The sequence below is a fragment of the Ictalurus punctatus genome, chromosome 3 (assembly GCF_001660625.3).
Source record: "Ictalurus punctatus breed USDA103 chromosome 3, Coco_2.0, whole genome shotgun sequence".
NCBI lineage: Eukaryota > Metazoa > Chordata > Actinopteri > Siluriformes > Ictaluridae > Ictalurus > Ictalurus punctatus.
This window is the reverse complement of record NC_030418.2, coordinates 23,903,028-23,923,155: the sequence shown is the minus strand read 5'-3', so window position 1 is coordinate 23,923,155 and position 20,128 is coordinate 23,903,028. Positions and strand designations below refer to the sequence as shown.

The 20,128-nt window shown below is 39.9% G+C and overlaps 1 protein-coding gene across 4 annotated transcripts in view; it reads right to left on the bottom strand.

Moving 5' to 3' along the window:
* Window positions 1–315: 315 nt before the first annotated feature.
* srfb (serum response factor b) overlaps window positions 316–20,128 on the bottom strand; it is a 38,147-nt gene continuing 18,334 nt past the window's right edge. Inside the window, exons 3-8 of one of the 4 annotated variants that reach the window (XM_017464569.3) lie at window positions 10,207–10,465; window positions 8,435–8,611; window positions 7,976–8,089; window positions 4,902–5,045; window positions 4,316–4,392; window positions 316–2,931 (exon numbers count right to left, since the gene is read on the bottom strand). In XM_017464569.3, the coding sequence (XP_017320058.1) occupies window positions 2,836–2,931; window positions 4,316–4,392; window positions 4,902–5,045; window positions 7,976–8,089; window positions 8,435–8,611; window positions 10,207–10,465 (867 nt within the window). In that variant the 3' untranslated portion in view covers window positions 316–2,835. Of the gene's footprint in view, window positions 2,932–4,290; window positions 4,393–4,901; window positions 5,100–7,975; window positions 8,090–8,434; window positions 8,612–10,206; window positions 10,466–20,128 lie in introns of all 4 variants that reach the window. The other 3 variants (XM_017464567.3, XM_017464566.3, XM_017464568.3) reach the window with 3 other exon arrangements.

Sequence of the window (20,128 nt, the reverse complement as noted above, 5' to 3'; positions counted from 1 at the left end):
AAGGATCAACCAACATGAAGGAGAGAGCTGTGTATGGGAGAAATGCACATCATTTGAAGCTTAGAAAAGAGGGAAATTGATCAGCACTATTGCACAAACATGACAAGCAACAGTCAGCCACATGTTCCAATATTTTTGCACATAAAAGTAACACCATTCAGTTAATCTGTCAACTATTTGACGTAATGAGGTTGGTTTGTCAGTTCATTTTTGGAAGGGAAAAAAAAAAAAAAGGGAATTTGCAAGATATAATCTTAAATGATGGGCCGCATTTTCATTATTCTGCTCCTCCTACAAAAAAAGGGAAAAGAAAAATCAAGAGAATTTTTTTTTTTTTTTATTACAAAACTTTCTGTACACTTGCCATTACATGAAGATTTCCAAAACAGAAGAAAATAATAATAAATGGAAAAGCAAGCAACAACCTTAAAATTCTAAACAATAAAGGAACCAGTGTTCATTCTGTTTCGCACACCACTTCATATCTATAAAACAAAACATCTAAAAATGTATCAAACAAAGATTTCAGTGAAAGATTTCACATTTTCTATAGGAGAAAACAGAGTGTAGGAGAAACAGTGCTCGGCTTGAAGAGAACCATGTACAACTTCATGCCACCAAATGCTAAACTGGGCACTGAATACAAAACTGAAAGCCGCATCAACCAAGAACAGAAAGCCATTCCCACAAAAAACAAACAAACAAAAAAAAACAAAAAGCAGATATAAATAAACGTGTACAATACTATTCCAAAATACAGCATTTCTACAAAAAGGCATAAGGGCAACGTGTGTGAGCTGCAGCATGATCATACTTTGTCATTTGGTAAAATGAGAAGTCAGTGTGTCAAAATCAGGAACAGGGGGGATAATAATAATAATAAAAATAAAAAAAAAACCACAAAAAAAAAAACCTGTCTATGTTGAACCAGTCCAAACTCACACACTGAGGCCTGGTTCAGAACCAGTGACTGAAGTAAAACTGAGATTGAGCAAAAAAGAGGCGAGGCTGTGATTTTCGCAGGTTTCATGGTGGTAGTTGCTGGTTAACATAGATCGATAAATCCGCTTGCATTGTAAATTCACTGTTTGACGGATTAACAGTCGACTGAGCCCTTAAGCATAAACAGAGTGACTTCAGAATCAAGAGTTCAGGTTGTTCTCCTTACATGATCATTTGCCAGTCACCTGAAGTTCTGAAAATCTGCATAAGTTTGATGCTAAATTTCAAAAGGCTTTAGTGTTATTAAAAGTATACCATTATACCATGTATACTATACCTTTTTTCCAATAAGGTTCAAACATCAGAGAGAACAACTGGGCAGTTCCATTTCATATCCTCTATTTAAATCTGACATTCTCAGTTCCGAGTGTGGTGAACACTTACAGTGCCTTACATCAGGTATTCACCCCCTTGAACCGTTCCACTTTTTTTTTTTTGCACTATTACAACCTGGAACTAAACTAGGCTAAATTAGGGGTTAGATTTCATCTACACACACAAAAATTGACTTTTTTTGTTGCCAATCTGAGCAACACTTATCAACTGGGGGTCTGAGAAGATGGCAGTTGATCTCCTAGATGTGTTATGCTGCCCTGCGATGCAGAATGAGCAACAGTTTGAAAAGATGCAGTGGATGCCTTCACTTGTCTCCTGCTTTTATCTCACCGTCCTGCTGTTGTGTGAGCTAGCTGTTGGCTGGGAAATTGGCAAATGACCAAATTGAGGGAAATTTATTTACTATTTACGTAAAGAAAATAATAGGGCACAACTCTGTTATCGAAAAGTCAGCGACCAGATAAGGTGGGCATTAGTTTGTGTAGATTCAAGACATAAAAGCCCAATTAGGTCCATTTCAGTTCCAGGCTGTAACACTACAAAGTGTAGAAAAGGTCAAAGTGTCAAAAGGGTGGTGAATACTTATGCAAAGTCCTCTATACTGATAGAGTGCAGTGTTTTCAGCTGGTCTGCTACAGCCTTCAGTAACAGTACTACAGCACAGACAGCAAGCTAATGCATAACAGATTATGCCTACAGAATACAGTAAAGTTTGTGAAATCATGAAAGTTTTTTAATCCCGTTTTTCTTTTCGTACAAACGACCTTGCCCAAAAATTCACTCTTTCTCCATTATCATATAATCAATAAAATATATGTATATTACATGAATTTACAATCGGTAAATATTTTCGTATAAGTAAAATACAAAACATAACATCTTTTTTAAAAAAAAACAAACAAAAAAAAAAACACAACTACAGCACATGCCATTGCACTATCGCTAAAATAATCAAATAAAAAATATGTACAGCTCCGTTTTGATTTTCTTCAAAAGCCACCACCTATTAATATCATTCTTACTTGAGATCACTCTTCCTCGATATAGCTCATGCCTCTGCAACTTTCTCCTTTTCAAAACACGCACACATTTCTATATCCACACAGAAATACTGACAAAAATAATTCATCTTTGGCCAAAGTGAGAGGCTGCAGTGTGCGTGCGCAACAGTTGGGTAACACTGTTTCATTTCCCTTTGACAACACTCGTACATTCACACACATACAAATAACATGCAAAAACGCATGTCAGAATTAGAGTCCTATAAATTTCAAAACACACACACACACACACACACACACACACACACACACACAATCAGAACTGAGAAGACTTACTGTCTCTCAATTCATCAGTGTCCTTGTGAAGTCAGGACACACATTTACAGTACAAACTGTACAATCACACACACTCAGATGGCATAAATGGATGAAATGGAACAAGGCATCAATAAATAGTGAAACAAGTCTCTGGTAAGCCTTCAGTCAGCAGCACCCGTCAATCACTCTTGGTGCTTTGTGTGGTGTCCAGATTGACCACCTGAAGCTCAGTCAGATTGCTGTTATTGCCGCTGGACTGCTGGCCAATCACCATCTGTGAACAGTGAAATATCAGCAGATTAACCAGGTAACAGCTTGTATTTCAGCTCACAGCATGCCACCGAATACGCGTTTTTGTGCCATTACATAATACGTGCTTTGTAGTAATGTATTACAGCTTTTCAACCAAATTGTGTTCATTATTCCTTGCTAAATCTGGACATCAAATCATCATCCAAACATAACTAGAGAACTTTATTAAGGCAGGTTTGAACATGTCCCAACTAAATAAATACAAGTCGCAACTTATTAGATTTAAACCCAAGTCTAATAATAGTCTATGAATAAATGTAGCGGAGCAAACTGTAAGGCATAATGTTTGACCACATTAACCATTTTGTGGCAGTCATTTTTCATTCGACCAAACAAATCAATTTTCTGTCAACCCTTTCCTTTTGTTTCGGGACTCGGAAAAAGCCCTTCATACCGTCCTTTCATCTTATTTGGACAGTTGATAGTTAGTACAAAACACAAGCTAGACTGGTGGAGGAAAAGAATCCCATCACCTAGATTGACACGTCTTTTTAATGGCTCCCTGTCTATTACAACATCCAACTTAAGCTTTTAATGGTGTACGGCTTGCCTTTATTACTGATCCGCTCCCAGAGCCTGAATAACTTTTGGCTGGAGCATGCTCACAGCTGATCTATAAGGGTGGCTATACTTTTGCAGTAACCGCACAGACTATGGAACAGCTTGCGCTGAACATATGCTCTTATTACAGATTACTTTTCTTAATTCAGCAGGACTAGTGGCTAGCATGCGGTGCTCTCACCGCCATGGCCTGGGTTTGATTCCCAGTCAGGGTTGCATGAGTCAGTTCACTCAGTGCTGGTCCCAAGCCCAGAAAATAGGTTGGGTTGCATCACGAAGGGCATTCGGCATAAAACCTGTGCCAGAAACACAAAACTGCTTACTTTAGCAGTCTGAAATATTTTAGGCGTGTAAACCATGTGGCCATGAATCGGTGTCATGTCATGTGTTTAGATTTTAAATATTTGTATATTGGATACTTTTTGTGCTCAAAGTTTGAGTTAAAAACGATTTATAAATGAAAAACCTCACTATATGGATTGTGAGCGAAAACCTAAAAAAGATCAAACGGTCTGTCCACACTATTTGATTTTTTTTATTCCATGTTCTTGGAGTTCACTTTAAACGGCTTTGGTAAGCCTTTGTGTTCATATAAAAAGAGCGCCTTCAAAGACGTAGTGCTAGTGCATGCAGTGCTCCTGAAACGTCTGAACATCAGCGAATAGATCGTCCAGGCAAACAAACAGCCTCCTCCTCCTCTCTGCAGTGGGTTAGTTCACTCAGTGGCATGCTGTTGCAGAGAGAATATTAAGAGTTTCACTTGTAAAGTGGAGATCTTGCCGTACTGGATGTAGCTGCACCGCTGAAACGGGGATCTGAACCGTGCCAGGGGGCGCTGTGAGGAACACCTGAGGAACAGCACCTGAGTTGACACACAATTACATAGAAATGGAAGCTTTTGTCAGTGTATAATGTAAAGCATAAAAAATGATTGGGTGTGCCGTTATAGTGACGTTACAGTTACCGCCCCGGAGTGGATTTTCTCTTATAGTACAACAATACTGTTAATGGCATTTGGTAGACGCCCTTATCCAGAGCGACTTACATTTATCCAGTTTATACAAGTGAGCAGTTTAGGGTTAAGGGCCTTGCTCGAGGGCTCATCAGTGGCAGATTGTCAGAATTGGTATTTGAACCCACAACGTTCCAATTAAAACACACTGTACTACAATTTCTAGTTACACTTGTTTTGGAATGTCAGGCTGTTATAGAAAATCAATGAATACCTTTGGGCCAATGAGATTTCAGAATCTATAAGGTAGATTACATTATATTTAGTATAGACCAATATAAAAAGTTATACAGTATAGTGGATAGGGATTTTTGACAGCTGTGTGGTATAACAGAGGCAGTGTGTGTGGGCGCGCTCACCTGTATCTGAGGCCTGTGCGTGGGACACCTGCATAGCCGAGGCGCTCTGGGAGAAAGCGTTGAGCACAGCCAAGCCACCATCGGTCAGTGTGGGGGCTGAGGCGTACATCACTGCATGGGGGCTTGGGTACATCATGTGACCTGCTACAGAAGTGGGAACTGATGATGTGACGATAGTAGCAGGGAGACTGACTGTGGCTAAGAGAACGGAAAGGATGCAAAAAGTCAGATAAGGGAGGTGGAGAAAGAGAGAGAGAGAGAGAGAGAGAGAGAGAAATAAAGAACTGTCACTACTGACTCAACCCCTTGCACTTTTGATCTTCTGACACAAGGTGGCAGTGTTGCACAGAGCACATGCTCACCCTTCACCATCCACCACCCCCATAATACAGTGTCAAACTGCAGTCTGACATTCTAAAGGATAATCCTTTTAATTTCCTTGAAACATTTGTGTTTGGATTTTGTCATTTTAATTTGCTACACCTTTTTTTGAGATTTGGCATGCACTTTCACTATACAGGTGCTTTCCTTTTAACAACGCTTTTCCCCACTTTGTATTTCTGCTTTGTCAGCTTTTTTGATGTGGGAGGTGGAAACAGGAGTGAAGCATGATCAGGGAGGAAGAGGTGCTGTGTATGAGTCATTTCATCAGCTTGCGCCACCGCACTGCTTGCCAGATCACCTCACGGCATCATGCCCAATCCGAGACACAACACAGGATCCCAGGCAGTGTTGGACCAGCTGCTTTTACAATGTACCCAAGCAGGAAGATACTCCACAATGTAGAAGCTCAGCTTCATAAATGCTACCTGCACTACAGAGAAACGTGACATGTGGAAAAGCATTACAACCACACTGAATCACAAGAGAAGAAATTTTACACAATACCAAATCACCCAAGAAGGATGGAATAAGTCTGAACCCAGCCTTCACATGTAACGTGACTGAGTGTCTACAAGTGGTCTGAGTGATTGGATCACTGGACACGTTCGACTATTCACCCCGTCCACTTCTGATCAGATCGCCTGTGACTGATGTTAATACAGAGTCTGAACAGGGACACATCCTTATTACAAATAATCATCAAAAGAAGCTGGTCAAACACAGGATATACAAGCTGCTTGTTCTACCAGCACCACCACCCTGCTGCTAAAAAGTAATTATACTAATAGCTTCACTATTTTTAGCAACAATTCTGCCCAAGCTTAATTTATATGTAGAGCTGCATAATCACAATTATTCAGCTAATTTAACAACACTTTTGTGCTAGACACTAAATTCATTTTGTGTGTGGGGGCTTGGGAAAACCCTTCACACAAGGTGCGTCCCAAATCATACGAGACCGTAGAGTACAGCGTATAGTGTCAAGTACGTCATTTGAGACACAGCTATGGTCAAATTTGGACATTGTGTATTTTGTATTATAAATATTATATACAGTTCTGAGAATGACATACTTTCCTGATCTGAAAGGTGTTAGTTTTTTTTTGTTGTTGTTGTGTTTTAAATCTCTCAACCACAAAGTTATAGCATTTTAAAATGTGTTTACCCTACAAAAATGAAAGGAAAAAATCTCATTTGAAGATTTCATTCCACCGAAAGATTTCTCCACCTTTACACCTAATCTAGTTAGAAAACATTACCGCAAAGTTTTAAAGAATTACACGTTTACATTGGGAAATGAGTAACTTTGATTATCACCCACATCAGTCTGTCTCACTGCCTGAGGTAAAACAGTCCCTCACAGAATTCAAACAAGCCTCAGCATAGTCTCTTTATTAGACTATTTATTCTCTGTTAATGCTTACATGAACTGCTGAAGTCAGTTTTGTTCTGTTGACTAAATTTCTTGTCATAAATATTACTATGGCAATAGTTTAATCAGATGCTGACTAAATTGATTAGGCTTATGCCAGTTTCGCTATGGCATGCAACTATACAAAAATTGAACTAATCTTGATAAAATTACACTCCGCTAGCAAGGTTTGAGACATTTTTAGGCAGACTGACTCTTTACCACCGTGTTTGTTAAACTGGTTCCTTATCCGACGTATTTGCCACCTTAAGCAGCAATAACTGCAACCAAACTCTTCCAATAACTGGAGATCAGTCTTTCACTTGCTTCCAGGACTAGGATTTACTCCTATGCTTTGGATCATCGTCTTGTTGCTCAAGCCAGTCCTGCTTTAGTTTGAACTTATGGACTGAAGACCGGACATTCTCCTTTAGGATTTTCTTAAAGAGAGCAGAATTTGTGTTTCCCTCAATTATTGCAAGTTGCCCAGGCCACGAAGCAGCAAAGCATGAGTTGTTGCTGTGCTCTTGGAGGAATTTTGGAAGGTCTGCCACTTCTGGGAAGGTTCACTACTGTGCCGGAGTCTCAGAGCCTTTGAAATAGCTTTGTAACCCTTCCCAGACTGATGTATTTCTATCACCTTCTTCCTCATAATTTCTAGAATTTCTTTCAACTTTGGCATAGTGTGTTACTGGGTAAGACCTTTTAACCAACTTCATGCTGTTGAAAAAGTTCTATTTAAGTGTTGATTTGACTGAACAGGGTTTGCAGTAATCAGGCCTGGTTGCGTCTAGTCCAGCTGAACCCTGTTATGAATGCAGTTTCATAGATTTGGGGAATTAGTAACTACAGGGGCAAATACATATTCACACAGGCCCAACTGGTATTGGATAACATTTTTTGCTTCAGTAAATAACATTATCATTTAAAAACTGTATTTTGTGTTTAATCAGGTTGCTCTTGTTTTATCTTGGATTCTGTTTTAATTTCTGAAACAATTTAGTATGAGCTACAACCCCCCCCCCCCCCCACACACACACACACACACACACACACACACACGTGATTAATAATAATGACATGATTAAAAGAAAAATATCTAACTTTAACCAGTTAGTTGTCAAAATATTCTTGCAGGTCAGTTTTGAGATTTGCTTGCCCCAGACACAAAACACCGAGTTCATTTCCATAGGTGTATTCTGGTGAACAGAAACAGCTGAAGTGCCTCTAGTGCGGTCATGATTAAACTGTAAAGCGGATACATGTGTGTGTTGGGTACCTGTGGAGGCAGTGCTGGTTTGGGAGATCTCAGGGCTGCTGTCACTGTTGATTGAGCTGGACTGAGTGCTGGGCTGCACCTGGATGGCCTGGAGCTGCTGTGGCACTGTTCCTCCTAAAGAACACAATGAACGTTTACGTCGGGTCTCTGAATACCAGTTTAGACCATCCAACTGTGACCTATTTAAAAATCACAAAGGGTTCTTGGAATACTTCTTTATAGTTTCTTCTATGCCTCTACTTCAAACCCTGTTGTAGGGTCTACATAGTACCTTTACATGTTCTCATGAATCAACACCCAAAGAACATTAAATGAGCTCTAGATTTAGTCTGGAATGGACAGACCTGCATTAGCTAGCAGGATTCAAATTACACCAAGAAAATTAACCAGTCATACTATAAATACAAGCTTGTCCCATGTCACCTGCCTATAAAAGATGTGTGTGAGTTTTACACTAACCTGTGAGAGAGACTGCAGCGGGGAGGCGAAACACAGCTTGTTGGCCCTGTGGGGTCTGTGTAGCTGTAGCAGTGGCAGTAGTTAGAGTCTGACCCTGTTGCCCCTGTAGAGCCAGAGAGTGCTGCTGCAGCTGCCCCAACGGGATGGCTGGAGTCCCAGGAGGGAAAGGAGTGCCTGCTGTGGGTGTGCACATTGAAGAGAAATCAAACCCATTATAATCATGTATGATATGTGTAGGTTCCATGTACAAAATCTGATAATTGAATTATTGCTAAAATATGATTTAACATGTTCTTAAGTAATTTTATAAAACAGGGAAACCAGGGTACAAGTAGTGATGAGAGATTCAACAAATTCCTAGACCCAATGATATCACCACTACTTTAAAATCAGTTTATAATGGAGTTAAAATAAGGAGTGACAACATGTACAATATACTGTATATTCAGTTGGTTTAAAGTGACAAGGTCCTAATGATTTATTCCAAATAGCACGCAAGACCATTCTTCTCTCAATTTGGAATTGCACCTCTTCCCTGTCCAGTTATGTCTGACCTCATTTGCAGAAAACAAAAACAAAAAACAATTATGTATACTCGAGCTGAAGAACACAATTGGGCAAGTTGTTCATATGATTGAGAAATCCTTGAAATCTCACAACAAACTTATACTTTGTTAGTGTATCTTTGACCATCTTAGTTATCTGGTAACCTCCTGAAATCAGATTAGCTTGCACAAACACACTCAGTAGCATGGGTCCTGTACACATGGATACAAGTCTATCTTTTACAATGCCAGAGTGTTTCAATGCTCACAATGGGACACTCGATGGCACACCCGAGACAGTAAAGGCATCAACGCATCATGCGGAGATGATGTTTAGCTGGACTCCACAAACAATATGATGTAGCAAACAGAAGTCATGTGGAGGCTTTGCTCGTTGGGACATGCACATGGCACCTAGGTGAACTTCAGAAGAATGGAAGAGGTAATGGTGTAGGAGGTTGTTCGGAGGATTTGACCGATATCCAAAGCCAGGTTGAGCTACAGCTGTTTTGTTGGGGGTAATTCAATACCTCAGAAGTGTGGGTGGGTGGGTGGATGCGCATGCGTGCGTGTGAGACCACCTGGCAGGGTGCTGAGTGTAAAACAGGTGGAAGATTGTGAGAAACAGGAAGCAGCATACTGAGGCCTGCCATTACAGGAAGAAAATCATGCTGCAACTTCCTGCTTCTGACCACACTGCTATAAATATCTAGAAACTACACATATACACGATTTGTTCCATATGGTACTCATTCAGCACTGCATTACATTCATGTGAACGTGAAGATGGTCTTTCTTTTCAACAAATGTGAGATGAGAGTGAGAGCTGCTCTGTTGTCTCTAGTGTTTTAATGACCCCTCACATCTGCTTTCAGAGCCTCATCCAGGCTAAGAGCCTATGAAACCCAGCACAACCCAAACAATCTTCATTGAATATTCATAACTAATTACAGGCAGTGCTTGCCAGAGCTCTGTGCTATGCCCATTGTGTAGCCATGCTAATTATTCCTGTTTCACAACGGCAATCAAAGGCACTACGGTAGAGTTTCTTCTCTCAGGAAGCACTGCTTTGTTAAGCAAAACTGCTCGAGGTAGCCTCATAACGAATAATCGGAGATCTTTACTGCAGCCTTGTCCCAGAGATGGTCATTTAACTCTACTCCATACTTGGTTCAACAGGCAGGCCAGTATAAGGACTAAATCGATAACAGGTTTTTTTTTGTCTACCTGACATGAAAGTGAATCCTCCAGGAAGCTGCATGACCCCTCCTGTGGTGGCTGCGCTCTTCAGAACAGTGCCATTAGTGTTGGCTATGGTGCTCCCGCCAGCGCTGTTGCTGCTGCCAGACACGGGTGCCAGGTAGTTGGTAATGGGGAAGGAGGCGCCACTGCTCACCTGCATGGTGGTGGACGTGGTGGGTACTGTGGCCTGGGCACTGGTGCTCCCTGGCAGGCTGGCCACAGTGAAGGCTGGCTTCAGAGTGTCCTGGAAGGGAAGAATGATAAATCATTAGCCCTTTTAGCAAGTATGCTGAAACTGAACGGTTGTAACTAAATATACTGTATGTACAGGGATGCCATGTCATGGCTGCCAGCTTGTCCTAAATAGCTGGGATATGCGAAAAAGTTATTTTATGGTGCTGTAAAGCATGTGCGACAAAGGTTTCTTCATTTGGACTGTATGTTTTTGCAAGTCACAAAGCAGCATCCAGTGAAAGGGGAGTATTTTGCACTGGCAGGTAAACCAGAGATTGCAAGATTAGAGATAGAAAAAAAAAAAGCTTCCTGTGCAACAGCAAGCACTGGCGACCAAAATAAACAAGTACACACTCTGATAACTGTAACGCAAGAACCAGTAAAGAATCATTCCAAGCAAGAGAACAAGGAATTATATTTACATGAGAATTTGTGTGTTTTCATTAGATGAGAGACTTTATGCTTTAATAATTAATGCAGGTTGGAAGACGAGTTTAAGATTATTTGTGTTTTCTCTTTAACTCAACCTCAGTTCCTAGCTAATGTTCTTCAGAAACGCAAGATTCAGTAAAGATTAGTTTTGTGATTAGATTTGCAATTTGATTCGCGGTCGAGTACGGCCAACTTAAACATCCCCTACATGACCGTGTATCATGATCGCACTAAGCTAGCTTCAAGCAAGGGTGGGTGAGATGTGGAGAGGGTGGATGTGCTGACTGTGCAGCAGCTAAAATTATAGCAGAGACTGAGCATGGAATAGATGTTGAGAACATGCAAACCTGCTAGAGAGGAATAAAGCTATTATTTTTGGTATTTAAAATGTTACACAGAGTGTGCTTTGAGAGACAACAAAACAAGGATGATGCTCGATTTGCTTCAGCTGAGGAGAGGCTATGACAAGTGATTATCAGTATGAGGGTTTTTTTTTTTTTCCCCCCAAGCAGCAGTGAAACAAAAGCATGGTAGATCGGTCAAGGCCCCTATGAGAAATTGTGATTATGGAGAGTGGCATGGTGGTGAAGTGGGTGGCATTGTTGCCTCACAGCTCCAGGGCCCCTAGCTCAGTCCAGAGCACAGATTATGGTCGGTGCTGATTTTCACTTGTAGGCTTCCTCAGATTTCTTCCAACCTCGCAAAAACATGCAGGTAGGCAGACTGGCGACTGTAAGATTGCCCGAGCGTGTGAACATGTATGGCGTACAATCATAAGTGAATTCTCTTGCCTTTTGTTACTGCGACAGGGTCAGGATCCATTGTGATCCGGTCAGGATAAAGCAGTTAATGAAGATGAACAACTTTAAATGATTATTAATATAGATAACGAGTTGGTAATAGGATATATACCCATGTACCCTGGTATACCTAGCTTTCCTACATCTATGCGGAGATCATTCTGTCTGGTTTACATTTGTCCCATTGCAGCCTCACATTTGGTCACATGCAACAGCACCACACTGAAACAGGAAGTTGACTAACCTACTACAGATCTCCCCTGTGAAACTTCACTATAAGCCACTGTAACACTGCATCTACTGTGGTGCACTATGAGCATTTACTTCCACCTTTCGAATCAGTTCAGGATTAAACATCATTTGGAAAACATTCAATAAGTTCTGTCCAAACATTTAAAATGTACTGTACTGTGCCAGCCTTACATTGTTGCCGTCACCATGGCAACATTAGTCACTGGCAGCCTCTCTGTACAAACCACTTTTAAATGAAATGTGCTTAGAGCAAAATGTCTAACTCACTATACGAGTTCAAAATTAGGGCAAAATAATTACCCCTACACTATGACTACCCTAACTTCTGTTATCCGTAATGAAAGGTCATTTGGAGGAACACATCCACAGCCATCTAAAGAGGTGGGTGAGAACACACTGTACCTTCCCACGTCTTTCTGACCGGCAGAACACACTAAAACTCTCTCTTCTGCACACGAAGTCACCTTCAGGAGTCAGACATGTGACATACTCATCCTCAAATGACTTCCACGTTCACTTATTGCAGTAAAGGATGCAGTCAAAGCCACAGCAAAACAGGCAGAGGCAGAGGAAGGAAGGCAAGGTATGCAGGTGCACGCAGAATTCAATCTCTTTCCATCTTGGTCAGAAAGATACAGATTCGCCTCCACAAGACTCCGTATGCTGCAGTCTCTGCACAGCCAAATCGAATTATACCACCGACAGATACAAAATCACAGCATAATAAAAACAGCTGCTGATGTTCAGCACATCTAAGCTGAACGCTCGAAGAAGCTCTGGAATCAGAGTGAGCGGGGGAAAAAGCTTCACCAATGATCTGCTAAAATAGCTTCACTACCACTTGTAACCAGTATAAAACTGTTAAATGTAAATAAATAAAAACAAAACCCATCTTAAATCGGCACACACATTCCTCACACAAGTTTGGAAAGATACAATATTGTCGGCTTAGCTACAATACTTTCTCCAGATACCCATCTTAAAGCTAGAATTAGTTCCCTGGGGGGGACAAAAATAAAAATAAATAATTATTATAATAAAATTAAATAAAAACACCAAACATTAATCTTTTCCTCAAGCTTGTCAACTTATTTTAGAGGCCAGTTACACGACAACATTCTCAACTAAAAACAGAAGACATTATGGGTTTTGGCCGTTCGTTTACATGACTATGGTGTTTTGGGGCCTGCAAACGGGTTTCAAACTAAGTTTTTGAAAACGATACCATTATCATTTGTGTAAACGTACAAAAACGCAAATTTGTGAAAACGAAGACGTTATGTGCACGCATATTATGTGTTCAGTCTATTGGCATGTGTGCGAGTACTTGCACAACGCGTGAGACGTTCAAAACTACAACGGCGGACTACAGGACTGTTTGTGCTGCTCAAGATCGAGTTTACTGACGCTTCTCCAGCAAAGTGTAGATTTACTGCATCACTACTACGACCAGCGGAGATGCGTTTGTTACATACGCCACATTATTAACCCACATGTACGCCGACGAAGGGGATTCAAAACGTGTGTTTGGGTAAGACCTGGGAGGACAAGCAGATGGTGGGAAAACCATCAACGGCGTTGTCGACGAGTGCGAATGGAAGGAAAACTTCTGCATGTCGAAAGCCTGCATAATAAAGCGTTTTTAGCCGTTTTCATGGATCGGTTTGACGCATGTACTCGGAACTTTTCAAAAAAAAAAAAAAAAAAAAAAAAAGTTTTAGTACATTGTTGTCATGTTAACGTACCCTTAAACACAAGGTTTAATGATGCATCACATGGCATTTCTACGGTCAATAATTTAGTCCTATTGTCCTACCTATATACACACACACACACACACACACACACACACACACACACACACACTCAATATACACATTTATAAAGAACACAATGGAACAAAGGTCTCAATTAAATCAAACAAAGTGAAGTAGTGAAGACAGTGGTCACTTATAGACTAGAAAGTCCCTTAGCAACACACACTGAAGAGTAGACAGGTGTAATGTAAACAACTGTTAATGCTTCATTTTTAATCTGATTTGTCCTCAGGTGATTTGGCTTTTTTTAAAGCAAAGTTTGGTCTAGTGACTAGAATCTAGTGTGTACAGAGCTGTGAAAGAGTATTTGCAAAAGTATTTGTTTTTGTGTATCTCAGACTAATTTGTTTTAATTTATGAAACAAAATCCAAGATAAAACAAAGGCAACCTGAGTAAACACAAAATACAGTTTTTAAGTGATGGTACTGGATAACTTTGCTTCAATATAGTTCTAACTGGGCCTTTGTGAAAATGTATTTTCCCCCATAGTTACTAATTCCCCAAATCTATGAAACTGCATTCATAACAGGATTCAGTTGGGCGAGATGCAACCAGACCTGATTACTGCAAACCCTATTTCGACAGCATGAAGTTGGTTTAAAAAGGTCTTACCCAGTAACACATTATGCCAAAGTTTAAATAAATTCCAGAAATGAGGAAGAAGGTGATGAAAATACATCAGTCTGGGAAGGGTTACAAAGCTATTTCAAAGGCTCTTGGACTTCAAATGACGACAGTGAATGACATCATCTACAAATGGAAAAAACTAGACACACTGAACCTTCCCAGAAGTAGCTGACCTTCCAAAATTCCTCCAAGAGCACAGCAACTACTCAACCAGCAAGTCACAAAAGATCCAAAGACAACATCAAAAGGATCTACAGGCCTCTCTTGCATCAATAAAAAGTCACTGTTCATGACTCAATTATCAGAAAGACACTGGGCAAAAATGGCACCATGGAAGAATGGCGAACTACTGCTAACCCAGAACATTAAGGCTCACCTGAATTTTGCACAAACAAACAAAAAAAAAAAAAAAAAAAAAAAAAAAAAAAAAAAAACACACCACCACACCACCTTGATGACCCTCAAACCTTTTGGGGGTATGTTCTGTGACTGGAGTCAAAAGTAGAACTGTTTGGAAGACAGGGCTCAAGTTACATCTGGCATAAACCAAAACACAGAATTCCACAAAAACATCATAGCAGCTACAGTCAAGCATGGTGGTGGGAGTGTGATGGTGTGGGGATGCTTTGCTGCTTCAGAGCCTGGGCAACTTGCAGTAATTGAGGGAAACAAATTCTGCTCTCTAGCAGAAAAAGGAGAATGTCCAGTCTTCAGTCCATAAGTTCAAACTCCAGCGCAACTGGACTATGCAACAAGACAAATGATCCAAAGCATCTCCTATACTTTGGATCATTGTATTGTTGCATAAAGTCCACCTTTGAAGGGTTTGTTTGTTTTTTTTAAAAAAAAAAGCAAGCATCTAAATTAAAATTTTGGAGTGGCCTAGTCAAAGTCCTGACTTTGCTGTGGCAGGACCTTAAATGGGCAGCTCGTGCTCGAAATCCCTCCAGTGTGGCTGAACTAAAGCAGTTCTGCAAAGAGGGCAAAAATTCCACCACAGTGCCGTGACTGATCTCCAGTTATCTGAAGTGTTTGGTTGCAGTCATTGGCACAACCAGATTTTAAGTTTAAGGGGGCAGCTAGTTTTTCCACATGGGTGAAAGGTGTTTGATAGCTTTTATTGATTCAATTAAAAAAAAAAAAAAAAAAAAAAAACCTGAATTGTGTTTACTTGGGTTGCCTTTGTTTTATGTTATACGACATAAAACTTTTGTACAGAAGAAATACAGTAAATACTTTTTTCCACAGCATAGTATATGCTGTATGTGTCTGTGTGGCAGTAAAGTAAGTCACTGAAAAGATTAAAATGAACCTGTGATTATTCCACATGACCTTGGTTCCTGTGTTACATCTGAAATACTTTATGTGGTGCCCGTGTAACAGATCAGTGTGGGGCTAGGCAAAATTCAAGTATTGAATCTTTTAATAACATTTTAATAACAGTTCTAAACTGGGACTGACCCACAGCTCATTACTTGTCAAAGTGTTGTTTTTTTTACACTGTTGTACATGTTAAAGTCCTCTATTTTAGCATGAAGGAATTTATTTTGTAGACAAAATAAAATGAGCAGCGTCTAAAACTTTCAAATTGAAACACTACTGTTTCGTGGCAGTTTGTTAAAGAGGTCATGACATGAGAAATCAAAACATATGTTGTGGTCACTGTACCATTAAAACATCCTGCAAGTTTCATAGCTTATCATCAGTATGGCGGGATTTGTGATGTCACACGGCCAAATATATTTGCATACGACCGCCCCTACAGCAAGACATCTACCGGTCCCGCCCACTGGCGCTCAATCGCTGAAAATCGTCCGTATGCGTTATGGCAGGGGGTGTTAATTTATAGGCAAAGATGTCAGCCAATCATAGCAGTGCGGGTTACGTTCAAGTCTTAAAAGGTAAAGAACACAAAAACCTGATCATTTCAGTCAGTGGGTCAGAGACAGGGTGGAAAAAACAGTTATAAGTTACAAATGTTCTTCTGCAAAAAACACCTCAGGGAAGACAATAAAATGGAGAAGAGGGATGAAAAGAAAAAAAAAAAAAAAAAAAACCCACACAACACACACGTCATGACCCCTTTAACAAACCTACATCATTACGCATATCGTGCATCATAAAAAGTAGGTATATCCTTTCCGTGTGTGTTTATACATCACTAGCTACCTAGTACAAAAGCACCCAAAAATAAATGAATAAAAAGAAGTGTAGACTTGTGCCTTGCTGCCAAGTATATATTTATCACATGATCTGCCTTTGAGGTGTATTCTATTTAACAATCCATCAGCCCAATGATTCTTTAGTATGATACATTACATATCTATGATGGCCACTAAATCCAGATTTGCCTGAATTACCGTTCGAGTATTAGCATTTCTATACCTTTATGACTCAATAATAAAGTTTAATCAATTGAATCATTTCCTACAAAGGATCTTGTACGTTATTTAATGTTGAAATAACCCCAAAATTCCACAATTACAGGTAATTGTCTGCTGCAGAGGCAAATGAACACAACCATAAATGTACCTCTAATGATGATATTTTGATTACAATATTAATCATAAGAACAATATTAAATCATGTTGACATCATTTTAAAAGCATCCTTCACCGACTTTCATTTAAAGCAACATTCAAATAAACATTTCACAATATTCCAACTCTGCTCATCAGATCTTTAGTGACAGCTCTGTTCTTTAGGAATGGCAGTAATTGATTCTTCTGTAGAAGTTTCTTTCCAGAAAATGTGAAATAATTTAATTGGCTCAGACAGCTCAAAGGACAGACCTTGCTATAACCTACTAACAGCTCCAGTAAAGGAGCACATCATGGCTGATGGCCCTACTGATGAACCTAGCTTTAGCTTAGCTTGATTATATTTTGATTGAATGTGTGAGATTCAATAGAGAAATAATTCATTTAAATAAAAAAAAAATAAAAAAAATAAAAATTACACAAACAGTCTCAATAATAAATTACACTCTGCTCATACAGCGTAGCGTCTTTGTTGGCTCAAAAGCCGAATACGCCAATTGCCAAGTTTCTCAGAATTTGTGTATTTTTTTTTTTTTTAAATCATGATCTACTTCTGTCGAAGCGGTGTTCATCTTACACAGAGGAATGTCACGACATCACTGAGACTCAGAACTCCTCTCACAGGGGTGTTGCTTAAACGTGACTCAGTGGGCAATAAGGACGTGTTCACGACTGGTTTCCAGGAAACCCAACAAAGTGAGCAACCAGCAATGATTTATTCATTAATCTGAAATCATTTTAGATTAATGAATAGAACATTTTGTATTATATGCAGTACTCAAAACTCAGGGTACACTCAGCAAGAACACATCAGTCTGCATGGAAGGGATGAGTTATCTGTACAGACCTACTTAATGATTTCATGAATCAGTAAATAAAAACCAAGAACAAAAAAAACAAACAAAAAAAAAAAAAGACCACAAAGCAACGGGGAGTGCGGCCTCGAGGTCCAAAGTTCAGATGTGCTGTTCAAACACCACCGTGCTTGGACACAAACATTAAAATACAGTTCGAATGAAGCCTTTGCCAATAATCATTACAATCAGTGTCGATTGTTCATACAAACAGTTCAGTCATTAATTACATGTGTATAACTAATTTCTTGCTTGGTGTCTCATTGAGAAAAAGAAAAAAAAAAAAAAAAAAAAAGATTAGTGAACAGGATCTGACTATAAATAAGAGCTGGATTAAATGGCCAATTATGAACACATAAATCTACATTATTGTCGAGATTGCAGCGTTCTAGCAGATGAAAGAGTAAAAGTCTAGACATCAGTGTTTATGTAATCGACTTACTAGAGTTCAAGCTTTACATAAGGCAACAATGTACTGGAGTGTACCACCCACTCCACTTTCTGGAGGTATTGTAGGTATCGTTACTCAAATATTGCTTTAACTTGTGATGTGAGGAGAGAATACTGCAGTTCAAATTGCCAAACTACCTGTGACTTTTTGTATTTGTGACTGCTGCAAAATGTACTACATTAGAAAAAATGAAACAGAAAAAGCGCTCGCCTTGTCGTTGGGAGATCTCGAGTTCAGATCCCGACAATGTCATAGCCACACGTGGCTGGGGAAACCGAGAGAACAAAATCAGCCATGTTCTCCGTGTGGGAGGGTCGACATGCACGCTCTTCCCAGTCAGAGCGCCATTAGCCAATCGTGAGAATGTGTGAGCTCATGTATGTGGAAGAGGGCAGTTAGCACTTTCTTCCAAGTGTGTTCATCTGCCCTGTTACACAGCATGCACAGCAGTTCAAAAATGATGTCTGGCTTTATTGGTCTAGGATGAAAAATATGCTGTTGTGTGATACGGAAGAGCTGGGAACTAATGAAATGGCTTAAATTAGGGTAAAAGCTGATTTAAAAAAAAAACAAAAAAAAAAACCCACACAACCCAAATACTTTATTTTAGCAGGAGAATATAAGGAATATAGCTACACTATGGCTATTCAAATACATTTGCATACGTTTGCATCCCTTTAGGCAGTATTAATACATTTAACTAGCCAATTAATGTATATGAAAGTCTAAAACAGAAATTCAGAGAAACTGAGCAGCACTCTAGGCATAAATGTTTCTGTATACACATGCCCGAGTGCATGTGTGAAGCGCGTGAAAACAAGTGAGTGATTGGAGTGTGTGGAACACTAGGAGCGGCTGGTCACATGATCTTACAGGTCAGGCTGTGATGTGCAGACACAGTGGCATGGGGGGGGTCGTAAACGAGGGACCGCAAGAAGAGAGAAAGGGCGAGTGCGTGAACAGCTGAGGGTCCCGACAACTGCCAGGAAACATGAGCACGCATCGAGAGCTTTTAACCCTTCATACACAATGACAAAATCCACACACATTGACGCCTATTGAGATGGAAATGTCCCCAACATGTACAGTCTCAAATCCATGAATGTCCAAGAAAAAAAAAAGAAAAGAAAAGAAAAAAGCTTGGACTGTCAACAACGCACAAGCATCAGACACATGACAAGAACATAAGTAACCATAAAAACCACCACACAGACCACAGCAACAAATGATCAGGAACAGTGGTCTGGAGGTCATGGTCCTGAGGACAGAAGCATTTTGGGGGATGGCTAAGGTCAAGCTGTGGATGGATTAAGAGTACATCTTAAAGGGGATGTCTGTTAGATTAATACCCCCAGTGTTTTCCCACCCTTATCTCCATTTATTTTTCTGAAAACACTTTCCTGAAAGCGTCACTCAAAAGGTACAGTACATATTCAAGTTATACTTTATATCTGAATATATTCAAATGTTCCACAGATGGAACAAATCTTTTCAGAGAGAAAAATTTGTGGATATCTTTACCAAAATAAACCGACTAAATGATTCCTCAGATCCTTACGGAAAGTGCAAGCGACTTAAATTATCTTTTCAATCTCTTGTAGGGATGTCACGAGAAACGATACTGCGGTACCAACATTTTTAAAAGGTGATGGTACTTGTTTTTCTGAAGTAGCGTTAGTAACGTTTGTAACGAATGTACCAAGGTTGCGATTCTTCTGGACCTGATGAGGGCAGCAAATACACGCAAGTGTTTTAGTTGGGCCACAAGTGGTGAAGAGGAGGAACACCTACAAGCACACGGGAAAAACTACAGAAGTTTAGCTTCGCTTAACAAGTTTACCTCCGTCCCGACTCATTGAGAGGAAAGCTAGTATCGGTTTCCGGTGTGCAACCGATGCT